This window comes from Eschrichtius robustus, chromosome 1 (assembly GCF_028021215.1).
Source record: "Eschrichtius robustus isolate mEscRob2 chromosome 1, mEscRob2.pri, whole genome shotgun sequence".
Classification (NCBI taxonomy): Eukaryota; Metazoa; Chordata; class Mammalia; order Artiodactyla; family Eschrichtiidae; genus Eschrichtius; species Eschrichtius robustus.
In genome coordinates, this window is record NC_090824.1 from 59,814,629 (window position 1) to 59,828,059 (window position 13,431).

At 33.4% G+C, this 13,431-nt stretch overlaps 1 protein-coding gene across 5 annotated transcripts in view; it reads right to left on the minus strand.

Annotated features, from left to right (window-relative positions):
- The window catches only part of MIA2 (MIA SH3 domain ER export factor 2), a 105,001-nt gene that overhangs the window by 37,859 nt on the left and 53,711 nt on the right, over positions 1-13,431 (minus strand). For 4 of the 5 annotated variants that reach the window (XM_068545869.1, XM_068545887.1, XM_068545904.1 and 1 more), the window contains 9 exons: positions 13,027-13,098; positions 11,419-11,445; positions 10,750-10,860; positions 10,014-10,085; positions 9,361-9,465; positions 5,026-5,148; positions 3,118-3,238; positions 1,868-1,914; positions 925-1,015 (listed from right to left, as the gene is read on the minus strand). In XM_068545869.1, coding sequence (XP_068401970.1) covers positions 925-1,015; positions 1,868-1,914; positions 3,118-3,238; positions 5,026-5,148; positions 9,361-9,465; positions 10,014-10,085; positions 10,750-10,860; positions 11,419-11,445; positions 13,027-13,098 — 769 coding nt within the window. The remainder of the gene's footprint in view (positions 1-924; positions 1,016-1,867; positions 1,915-3,117; positions 3,239-5,025; positions 5,149-9,360; positions 9,466-10,013; positions 10,086-10,749; positions 10,861-11,418; positions 11,446-13,026; positions 13,099-13,431) is intronic. The other variant, XM_068545878.1, reaches the window with a different exon arrangement.

The following is a 13,431-nucleotide window of genomic DNA, read 5'->3' on the forward strand; positions in this document are numbered from 1 at the left end:
CTGTATCTCTGGTGGTTCAACCTTTTCAAAAAGTGTCTTATTATAAATACAGTTCACTTATTTTAGAAATTTTTGAAAATACAGATAAGTACAAAGAAAATAGAAATCTGTCCCATATTCAAAGAGAATCATGGTTGACATTTGAGAATGTCCTTCCATTATTTTTTTATGCTAACAGTTACGGTGAATTTTTTTTTTTTTTTTACAAAATGGAATGTTACTTATATCAACTTTAAAAAATTTCAAACATAACTAACTGCATTTGCTTACTTTAGGGAAAAAACACTATCAGCTAAAATAAATTAAAATCTTTTCAATAAAAAAAAACTTCAGTTCTACAGGTCTAACATCATTCCTGTATGTGCTAATATAGTATGCATGTACATTAAAGGAAAAAACTATTCTGTAAAAAGATCTGCAAAATACAGTAGTACCACTACTAAAAATCAATTTTGCAGTTAACAAAGATTTTTTTTAACATCTTTATTGGAGTATAATTGCTTTACAATATTGTTAGTTTCTACCGTATAACAAAGTGAATCAGCTATACGTACACATATATCACCATATCCCCTCCCTCTTGCATCTCCCTCCCACCCTCCCTATTCCACCCCTCTATTAACATTTTTAATTTGCTACTTTTTAACAACTAAAACCATACCACACATATGACACTGAAATTCAAAGGTAAGTACAGTTTTACATGTTTTTTTAAATAATGCCATTAATTTTATATAAATATGGAGAAAATGATATGGCTTTACCAACAATAAAACCTCATGACTAACTTTTCACAGATAACCGACAAAAGTAGAAATAAAAAAAAAATCAAATTGTATCTCCCCATAATTGATTCAATTAATGTACCATTCTCTATAAGATGTATTTATTTAGAAAAACTTTATAAGTATGTAGATTACCTACCTGTAAGCTCTTCTTTTGTTTTATCAACTTCGGATAATTGAGTGTAAATTTGGTTTCTTTCTCCTTCTAGGGTTTTTAAAGAAGCTCTTAACTTCAAAGAATGGGAGAAGGAGAAGGAAGAAAAGCAACATTAATCAATTATACCAAAAAAACAAAAAAATTTCAATACACCATCCCGATCCCTTGAAGCTCTTTTACACTCTGATGAAATTATTGCCTAGACTACACAAACCAACAATGTAGCTTCCAGCCTGGAAAGTTAGCAAAGTCATCAATAGTTGTAAATCCCCAGACAGGAACAGAGAAGATCAGTGACAGATGCTTGAATAGTGGCTATTTGCTTTCAGCATGTAAGATTTTTTTTTCGTTTTTTGTCTTTTTGGGGGTTTTTTTCCCCCTGCAGTGGAAGCTTTGGCGTCTTAATGACTGGACCGCCAGGGAAGTCCCAGCACATAAGTTTTGATTAAAGCAACCTTCAAATTACATTACCAAGACTTCACATAGATCAATAAAGATCAGGATACCACTACTAGGATGAAGAAGGTTAGGGATAAACCACAAGAAAATGAATCTAATACCTACTTCTCAAAATAAGATATTAGGCAATAGGGGATCAGAAAATACTGAGACCAGAGGATGAAGAATGCACAAAGAGGGAAGTATGGGAGAATATATAGTAAACATTCTTAATATATTCCTTATCCAAAGAAATGAGTGTACACCTTGAAAAATTTTATGATAAATTCTAAAAATTAACAATATTAATTTTATAATAACAACAGTTACTATAAAAAAGAAAAAAGCAATTGAAGAAAATTCTGATCACTTCTAAAAATTCTATCACTTCATGGTAACTATAAAATGGACTTTTAAAACAGTTACTAGGACATATGGATGTTTATTTCTTTCTCTATATTCTTTATATTTTTGTAGTAATGCAAACCTTAGCAGCATGAATCAGTTTCTTCAAAGCTCCTTTTGGTTGATTATCTATAGTGAAAAACAAAAACAAAATAATAAATTGAGAAAACAGTGCAATGCCACAACAGACATTCAAATGATTTTATTAGTTCACTCAACTAGAGCCTTATAATCCCTCTCCTTGCTACAATTAAAGAATTTAATATACGGCAAAACAGCCTCAAACCTGCTCCCAGGAAGCTGAACTAAAAAAGCACTGGAAGTACCATAGTATCATCTAACAAGGTTCTTCACCACTAACTCCAAGAACAGAGTTATAACAGGGATTTGGTATTCACCTAAATCCAGCCCACAGTCTCAATTATTCTTAGAATCCTTCAGCATACAAAATATGAGTGGAATTATACTCCAAATTAAAATAACATTAAAAAAGCATGAGTTTTCTCATTAGAAAAAGAATTATTTCTTACAAGGTAAAGCAGAAGTGAAAAAGTATAAACAGAACTATACGTATTTGCTTTGAAATGTACTTTTCTTCCAACACATTAACGCTATCATCAAAGAAAATCTTTTAAAAAAATCACACCTTCTCCTTAATATTCGTTAATTATACGGGGGATGGAGGGAGAGAAAAGAGAAAGGGCACAAAAGTCAGAAGAACTATCATTGGGGGAAACTGGATGAAGATACATGAGACTTCTCTGTACTGCTTTTACAACTTTCTGTGAGTCTATAATTATGTCAAAACAAGATGTTCTTTTTTTAAGTCAAAGGAATTGGTTTGAAAATACACTAAGTGGCTATAGTGAACCTAACTTTTGCTGAGTTTCCAGACTGCAACCAGCAATGGCAATAAGAATTTGGGATGGCCAAGATTCAAGTACTGTAAACATCTGAACCATCTAAAAAAAAGGTATCCTGAGGCATTCATTTATATAACACTCGTTTTTCAAACTACTCACCCATCCATTTGATCAGCTTACAGTACAGGGAAAAACAGGCATGGAAATGATTATGATGCAATGTGAAAAGTGCTGTAATGTACAACATATAAAAAGAACAGAGAGGAGGAAGACTGAAGGTCTGTCTGAGGGGCTGAAAAAAGATTTACTGAAAAGGTGCTATCCCAGCCAAAACAACCATAAGGGACAGTGAGAGAGAGACAGAATATTACACAAGTATATAAAGAACATGGTGCACATGGGGAACTAAAAGGAAATACAAGAGCCAGTCATCGTTTTCGGTAAAAGAGGGTAAGTCATAACTTAATACCTAAGTGCGCACCATTCCCTGAATCACTCTTCATTTCCAATTCCAAGTTATCATCATCTGTTATGTCTTCTCCAAGCAGAGCAGCCCAGTCTTTCATCTTTTGTAAGCGCTCAGTCAGAGACTTGACATTTAGCAAAGGGGAAAAAAAGAGAGAGGGTAATACCTTATGCTAACAGCTTTACAACTTCTGAATGCATAGTTGTAGTCTAAAAATCAATCCACAAAGATGACGGTACAGGAGCTCTTATTCTCCACCTGGCATAAAATATGTAAACACTCTCAAAAACTAACATTTATTTACTATTGAACTCTGCAAGTTAAAAATCAAAACTGGTTATTCCTAAATCAAATACAATACTTGATAATGGCCCATTTTTGCTAAAAGTATCACATGACTATAAAGTAACAAAACATCTCTTACGTGATGTTTCTCACTTGCCATAGTAAGAGTGGTCATTAATATGAGAGTCAATTTTGTGTGAAGTCAAACAAATCCTCAAGTGAGGTACGTGATACATGAAAAAAAATCACAGATTTCGCAGATTCAATTTATTCAAGTAAACAACTAGCTGAGGAGCTCAACTGACATAATGAAAAGGAAATTATAAAAGAGAATCTGAATTGGAACATTAGAGGTTTTCCAACAGTACTTTTTTGAATTTTCTTAAATAAAGGAAGATTTTCTTACACCATAGAGAATAAAATAGACTGTCCCATGTATTTCTGTGGAAGGACCCACCTAAAAAAACCCATCCTGCTCTACAATTTCCACCCTTCGATCTCCTCCCTCTTGAGTTCCAGGCACAAATATCATGGCCTACAACTTTGAGTAGAGCTTGAGATTAGCATCTCATTCTTGTTCTGTTAGGAAGAGTCCCAAGTTCTTTAGCAGAGTAAGTTTAGGGGAAAAAAAATAAAACAATATGCCAAATTATGAATACAAATCCTAAAGATGGAATATTAAAAACATCCTTAGTAGCAACGTAAATAGCATAAATGTATAGCTTTCAAGATAAAAACATCCACTTCACTGGGCAGATTACAGAATGTTAATTATACAGCTTATTACTTAGTATTTACACTTGAGTATCTGTTTGCAGCTTGAAAGTATAAGATTTAAAAGGGTAGGCACAGGGAGATCAGCTCGGTGCTTTGTGACCACCTAGAGGGGTGGGATAGGGAGGATGGGAGGGAGATGCAAGAGGAAGGAGATATGGGGATATATGTATATGTATAGCTGATTCACTTATAAAGCAGAAACTAACACACCATTGTAAAGCAACTGTACTCCAATAAAGATGTTAATAAATAAATAAATAAATAAAATAAAAGGGTAGGCAGGAAAAAGTGGTAGGAGGGAGAGATGGGGCGTAGGAAAAAAAAATCAACAAATCCGAATAGTAATATCAACTATTTTATTCCTATTGGAGTCAAATTTCAATTAGATTTACTTAAAGTATTCCTCTCTGTAAAAGTACATATATCTGTTAATCTAGTATTAAAGACATTCAGCCAATACACATAACTTCATTTGTCCAGTTTATAAAATTCTTTCCAACCTCTTCTTATCAACAAAAAAAGATGGCAATCTTAAGATAAAAGGTAAAATCCAATATCCTTTGTCTTTCTTCATTAAATACCTAAGCTAAAATACAGAGGAGAGAAGAAAAAAGGACACAGGGAATACAGATGTATATATACTACAAATCTACAAGTCTTCAAGGAACATTAGGCAGCAAGGATAACAACCCCGGTACAAATTGGAATGTATGCCCAAAAGTACACTTCCTCAAATTTGGCCAAATAAATTATCAAAATAAAAGCTGCTAAAAACAAAAATTTTCTAATTTCAGAAATTAGTATAAAATTCTAGCTTAACTCAGTCACTAAACCAGCAGGGTCATTTACCTTAATCTGATTTTCTTTATCACATAGAACTTGTTCCACATGTACTTTGGAGTCTTCGAATGTTATTTTCTGTTTATTAAGTTCATTCACTTGTTCTTGCCATTCTTCAGCTTCTTGTAAAAGCTAAAATTCAAACCCCAAATAAAAAGAAAAGCAACTCATATTATCTCATCATACTTATGTGTAGGTACACTTATTTATATATCTAAGGTGTATCATTAATAGAACCGCACAAAAAGGAAAAGTACCTCATATTATCTTATCATACGTAGGTGTAGATGCACTTATTTATATACCTAGGTGTACCACTGATAAACATACAACACAATGTGTTACTGAGAAGGGAGAGAGAAAGGGAGGGGGGGAAGGAGAGAGGAAGGAAAGGAGGAATGGAATGAGGAAAGAAGGGAAGGAAGGAAAGAGGGAAGGAAGGAAGGGCTCCTGTTTTCAAAGAACTTTCAAAACAGGGGTAAAGCAAAATAACAGACACTTAAACATTCTTCAACTGATTTACATAATAAACTTATATCAAATAAAAAGCTTTCTGAGACAAACATATTTGTTAGATTTAGCCATTCCTTACCATTCCTTATATCCCATATAACATGCCATACCTTACTTGTATTAAAATTTATTTTTTTTAATCATGTGCCATTCTGTGGTTAACTAATCTTCAGAAATACCATTAATCTAGAACAGATCAAATTCTGCACAAATAATCTTTTACTGTATATACTTTTACAGGAAAGACTTTCTCAACATGAATAAAAGATAAAGATTGTTATAAAAGATAAACTTAACAACATAGTGCTTAAAAGCTTTGCAAATCAAAAAATAATAAAAATAAAATTTAAAAACAAGCAAGTAACAAGAACGAAATTCTTATATATACCAAAGGGTTAATAACCTTAACATGCAAAGAGCTCTTAGAAGTCATTAAGAAAAATAGGCGCCCCCCCCCCCAAAAAAATACAATCAGCAAGCAATTTACAAAAGAATCGGCCCATATATATATATATATATATATATATATATATGAAAAAAAAAAAGGCCAATTTTATTTAGTCTTTAAAACTCTATTTTGGGGCTTCCCTGGTGGTGCAGTGGTTGAGAATCAGCCTGCCAATGCAGGGGACACAGCTTCGAGCCCAGGTCTGGGAAGATCCCACATGCCGCAGAGCAACTGGGCCAGTGAGCCACAATTACTGAGCCTGCGCGTCTGGAGCCTGTGCTCCGCAACACTAGAGGCCGCGATAGTGAGAGGTCCACGCACCGCGATGAAGAGTGGCCCCCGCTTGCCACAACTAGAGAAAGTCCTCGCACAGAAACGAAGACCCAACAGAGCCAAAAATAAATAAATAAATAAATAAATAAAATAAAATATGTATGTTATCTCTAAAATAAATAAATAAATAAATAAATAAATAAATGGATAGCAACATTAAAATGTTAAAAAAAAAAAACTCTATTCTATCAAATAGTAATTACTGGGTTTCTCTGAAAAACTAAGGCTTCATCAGCATATTCCCTAGCACAAGAAAAACCAATTCTTCTCCATGCATGTATAATAGAATAAGACAACGCTGACAGATTAAAAATAACTAAGAATTGAAGAATGAAACTTGGATTTGGTGATTGGCTGGTCTCTAGTGATTTACTAAAGAGACTGTATACACAGCATGCAGTCTTATAAGGTTAAAGAAGGAATGTGTTAGAACATGGAATCAGTGAATACAGAATAGTTTATTTCAAGAACTCTGGTGATTAAAAAGGAATTAGATGAAAGCAGCTATAAAGAGTAAGACAATCTAGGTGAAATTTTTTTTTCAAGGTACAAAAGGTCACTTTTTTTTTTTCAAAAGGTCACTTTTGATTATATTGATAACATAGCAAAATTAACACAGGGTGTACCACCACTTTCTCCTGAAATCTACTAAGATGACAGTAAAGAGGTTTAAGGGAAAAAAGCATAAACCCACAAGGAAAAAGAGAAAACGTGATGAGGAAAAAGATAATTCTAGAAGTGGAAAGAGATGGAAGCACGGTAAAAGACCAGACAGAATTGAAATCTAAGGCAGAAGATGGGAGACCCTAAAAGCAGGTTGACTTGATACAACCCAGAATGGCTTGTGATTTGGAGGCACAAGTACTACGGTACATGTGGAATGAAAAGAGGAGGACTGCCCAAAAGTCTGTATGAAAAGCAGTTAGAAAATCCCCTATGTTCTCCCCGCACACATATACACACACTCTAATTCTCAATCCATCCCTCTCCCCCCCCCCACACCAGTGTCTTTCACATGCATGCACACATGCACGTGCACAGGCACACTCACACACATACACACACATCTGGCAAGAACCTGGAAGGTTATTCTCTGGAGAGCTAGAATCTGAAACTCTGGGACACCTGACCAAGGTAAAGGTGTGAGTAACAAGCTGAAAACATAAAAGCATTAAGCGAAAGTTGACTTAATGAAATGAATAGTGAGATACCAGCCCTCCTTACCTCACTAAGCTGCTTACCTCACTGTTGGCAAACAGGCTTATACCTCCCAAATGGGAACTATGGAGGAGTCATCCCTGTGGAAAATGGTCTTTGAATACCAACAATCGGGGATCCTCCAATGAAATACCCTAGCCAGATTACCCTATGGAGGGGTCCATGAAAAACACACACAGGGCTTCCAGTTAGATTTGGAGAGCTTCACTATTAAATGAGCAGACACCCAAGAACCATCAAATACCTGAAAAAAGAAACTCTTAGATAAAAGACATAGACTAAAACAGAAAATAAAGGAGCTCAAAGGAAACAAGGCAACTCAGGGAAAAACATGTCAAAAAAGAGAAAAAAACCAAGTAATATCCTCAGCAAAGTAAGACACTGCATCCATGAAACCAGAAAAAGGCATAAGCAAAACAAAGAACTCTTACAAGTGAAAAATATCAGAGAATAAGTGAATGAAAGTTCCACAGACACAAAGAAACCAAAAAAGACATTTTCAATAATTTCATATATCATACAAAATACACCCCAAAAAGTATGAAATAATTTAAGTAAATTTCCCAGAACTGAATCAAGAGCAAGTTTCCAGACTGAGAGTATCCAACAAATGTATAGAAAAAGACCCACACTAAGGCACAGCATCATGAAATTTTGGAGAACTGGAAACAATGAAAGATATTAAAATTTTCCACCGGGGAAAAGAGTAGGTCACAAAAAAGGTTCAGTAATCCAAATAGCATTTGACTTCTCAAAAGTAATACTGGAAAATGAAGACAACAGAGCAATTATGTCAAAATATCAAGAAAAAAAATTTCAACCCAGAAGATACCCAACCAAAATGTTAACAGTATGAAAGAAGAAGACATTCTAAGTCATGACAGTTTTTTAAAAGTTACCTCCTATACCTTTTCTCAGGAAGCTAATCAAGGGAATTTACCACATAAAAGCACAGGTAGGACACAGGAAATAAAAGATCCAACACAGAAGAAAGACAAGGGAAAGGATGGGGGTGAAGTGAAATCTCAGAACAGCAGAAGTATAACAGACCTAGAGAACAAGTTCCTACTGGACCAGGAGGATGGAAGACCCCAGGAAGGACTGCTTCAAGGAAAAAATGAAATTAAGAGATTAACCAAAGCATTTGAACACATAAATATTTACATAATCTCTAAAAGAGATATATATGATTGAACTACAGATGAATTACAGATAGGTATAAAAGAAACAAGACAATTATTAACTCTAGGGCAAATAAAATGTTGAGCGAAACGGAATATGTAATCAGAACACACCATGTGTCTCAACTGTAATATTTAGAAAATCATAAATAATGTAATCATTAAAAAATTTTCCCACTGAAAAATTATAACTGTATCGGGAGAACAGTTGGAGAGGAAATATATTTGGGTATGTGGCAGTGTCTACATATGTGCGGAGAAAGAAGGTAAAAGTTAAATCCTCATTAGATCTGCCACAACAACTGCTTCTGTCTTCAGGGCCCAGACACACAGTTGCAATAACTCTCATGGTATTCTCTGCCCTCCTTCAGTCTGGCTTTGAATATTTGTGCTAAATGCTATTTGTTATTATTATTATTAAAATGCTGAGTGCCCGGGCTTACTTTCACTCCTGGGGGAAGAGGGTTCCAGGAATACAGACCTCTGTATTCTATATAAAAGAGACACCATAGGATACACAGGAGATTGTCCTGCTCTTGTGGTCTCCAGAAAGAGCCTACTTTTGCCCCTAGCATGGGTCAGTCATGACTATGCCCAGAACGTTTATAATTACATACTCATAAGCTGGAGTCCCCCCTTTACAGTACAAACCTGTTTCTGGCTTTCCTGAAGTTGAGAATTTTCACTCAATGCCTCTTTTATAGCTACCTTAAGTCTTTCTTCATTCATCTGAAATATTTTGAAGGTTGTTTTGGCCTAAGTAAAATATAACATATTGAGATTACAAGAATTAGTTTAATACAATAGCTCTTTTTTACACACACTCCCTGAAACACGGAATTAAAGTCAAAAACGTGCCAATATTAATAGGAGAGGCAACATGCTGTAGCAGAAAAAAAGGCTGGCCTAGACTCAAGGTCTAGTCACTCAAGGTCTAGTTGCTCTGCCACTAACTTGCCACATGACCTTGGACAAATGATTTAACCTCTTGTAACCTTCTATGTACTATGCGGCAAATTCTGTTAACTTTCTACTGTCTGTCTCTCTTACCAGAATTTAAAATCCACTGAGCCTTTCTATTTTGTCTACTAATATTAAGTGCCAATCACCTTCAACAGTGACCAGTATATAGCAATGGCTCAATAAATACTGTCCAATGAAAAAAATGAACTTTCCTCAGATACCCTGTATTTTTAAAATACATCTGAATTCTATTATTATGCCTTATTCTTTAATTATAAAAGTAATAGTAAAATGTAAGTGACTTTCAAAAGCAACAGAGCTATTAAAGTAATTCAACTTACTTCAGATACTTGTGATTTGAGGGACTTTGATTCATCTTCTAGGGACTGTATCTTTTTTGAAATATCCACCATCTATAAAGGCAGTATAAATCAATAAACAAGTATATACTAAACTCCTCCAGTTTCCAAGATGCCATATATATTAAGTATATTAGCAACCTAACACTTTTGCTCCAAAAGTGAGGGTTCAAATTAAGAAACATTCTCAGCCATATGCTTAAAGGGATTTCATACAAAAGTTACATAACAGTATTTCAACTCATCTTTAATATTTCGTAACACTTAAGTTATATAGGCTCAAAAGAAGTCCACTAGCATCATATCTTACTAAATAATCTCACACACACCAAGATCATCCTTAAGACAGATTTTAAAATAGAAAGACAAATAAAGGAAAGTTAAAGTTCTTAATACACATTTTGAGTAATTTTTTAAAATCCACTATGTATTTGATTGTTCAACTTAAATTATTTGTGTGAGCTACTTCCATAGTGCAAATAGAAAATTTCTATAAGACTATGAAAGAAATGTAACATAATAATGGTAACCTCTAACAAATGAAAAGAGCTAGTGGATCTGGAAATTTTTATTCTCCACTTCACAGCCTCCTGTATTCTTTGGATTTCTTTTTTTTTTTTTTACAGTGCATGTAATACTTTAACCAATATCATATCATTTTTTTTTAAACTCAATAACTTTCTTTTTCCTACAGTCTCCTCAAACACAAAAGTCTTACCAATTCGTCTTGTTCCAAATGTTTAGATTTCTCTTCTTTTAACTCTTTTTCTAGAATGAGTATTTCATCCTCAAGTTCAGATGTGGACCTAGTCAGCTTTTCACAGACTGCCTAAAAGAGGAAGCCAACTTTATAAGACTGACATGGGAATTTTTGGTCAAGATAAATCAGGTGAGTGTAATCAAATACATACACTATAAGTTAAATAAGTCTAGTTTATATATTTGTTCATTTTTATAACACTGAAATAACAGCCATACTAGCAGGTATCAGCAAATTTTTTCTATAAAGAGACAGAAAGTAAATATTTTAGGCTTGAAGGCCACACAGTTTCTGTCCCAGCTATTCAAGTGATATGCATATGTAGTGAGAAAGCAAAGACTATATGTAAATGAATGAGCATGGCTGTGTTTCAATAAAATTTTATTTACAATAAAAGATGGAGAGCTCAGAGTGTAGTTTGCCAACTTCTGCTCTAAAGCATTGTAAAAGAAACAATAAGAAAAAAACCAAATTTAATATAAATATATAAAATAAAAAATAAATTCAAAAAACAATCAAGATAATATTCTACACTGAATTTAGACATATTTTCTGTGACCTTTTTAATTTAAAATGATTAGTTGTTGGATTATTCCAATTGGATTTTAAATACTGTAATAAACATACCTCTGATATTTGTGATCCTTCAACAAACTTGTTAAAAAAAAACCAAAAGAATCAAAGAATTTAATGCAGGCCAAAATAAAAGTAGCACGAGTACATACTATATCATACGGGTTAAAAAACTCATTTACATAAATATATATATGCATATATATATTTCCCCAAATTTGACTATCTGATTATATGAATTCTCTGAGTAGAATCAAAATTACTCTACTGTTTTGATTTTATCTATAGATTCAAACATCAATTTTTGTAATTGTATCACATTATAGTTTATATTCAACTATGTTTACCAATCTTGAATATAAACACTATATGTTTAAAAAAATTACTAAAATTAGAGGAAAACTTCCAAAATATTCATTATAAAGTAAAAATTTAGCTAATTTTATGGCCAGATTACATAAATTCAATGCCTGAGAATAAACTGGTGTGTTTTATTTTATCCACAACATCACAAAGCTTGAGTAAATATTTTTGCTCTCCAGTTTTTGCTCTTTTGTCAGCATGCTAAATTCCTTATAAAATTCCCTTTTAATCAATCTAATAAATTACTACCATAACAGCAGTTAAAACAGAGGGTCAACAAATAAAATACAACAATTTCAACAAGTTCTTAAGAATATTAATAGGTAACAGATGAAGAAAGAAAAGGTTAAGAAATTAATGTCATTTGGAATTCAATTTATAATTTCCTTTGGACTCTACTAGGAAATTCTGATTCATGATACATATGCTTTCTGATGATTACAGACATCAGTGATTGAGAACTGCCAAGCTGAACTGACTGAACTCGTACAACAAAGGTACAAAGTCCATTGTTTTCTACTTTAGTATTAGTATGCATTTTACAACATTCTATCTCTAAAGAAATTGCTATTACTTACCCTAATCTGTCGTAGCTTAGCTAAATGACAAATTATCACAGTTTCCTTCCTTACTATTACCTAAATCATACCTCACTCAGGAGAGCTGACTCTATATCTCTTCCAAACTCCACATTCAGTGGCATCATGTTGGTACCTTGAAATTGGTCAAGGTGGGAGTATTTACACAACAGAACCCAGCAAATGCTACAAATAAAGGCTCCTGCTTTTTAAAGAGTCAGTTGTTAAAACATTTACCAGCACACCACTGTGTATAACATAAATCTTCGGTCTAATTCTAGTCAGCTCCTAATACATTGGTATGAGGTAAAGGCAAGTACTGCCTGAACTTACATAATTTTTCATTGCCAACTATTCCTAAATTTATGAAAATAAATCTTATTTTTCCTTCCTAGAGCAAACTGAGTCAAAAAAGAAATGGTTACCTTAACACTTCCCAGGAATGAAGAATAAAGAGTTTCTATATAGCTCTAGATTACATTGAACTGAATATGCTTCACTCAAAACAAGTTATCAACAAGAGCTCAAATTTTTAAAATACCTTATGCTACTTACTAATATTCTATTTCCTATATTTAACTTCTTAAGTTTTAACATCTAGAGATGCTCTTTCACATTTCCTTTGAAATGTGAGTTCTGAGAAGATACATGACTTTCGAAATTTATGTTATTTACTAAGAACCTTTCCCCTAACTTTTATAATTATAATATTTGTTTTTACCTCCAAACTTTGTGCTTCTGTTGACTCCTTCTCAAAGCTGGCATCCTTTAAAGATGACTCTAAGCCTTCATACTGAAAGAAAGCAACACTCTAAGTAAAAGGGCCATAAATTTTATTCCAAACTACACCTGCCCTATGACCCACTAATTCCATGAGAAGCAACAGTAAATCCTCACTGCAGAAAGATAACATTGCCCACAGTTTCAAATTTACCACTATAATTTTTGTTATACTATTACTGATACTCAACATGGAATAATCTGGCATTCAAGAAAACAAGATATGACTGACAACCAAGAGAAAAAAATGAGCAAGAGAGCAGACTCTTGGAGGATTCAGGTAATACAGTTCTCCTTCAGACATTAAAATAAGTAAGCTTGATATGTAAGAGGAACCAAAATAATT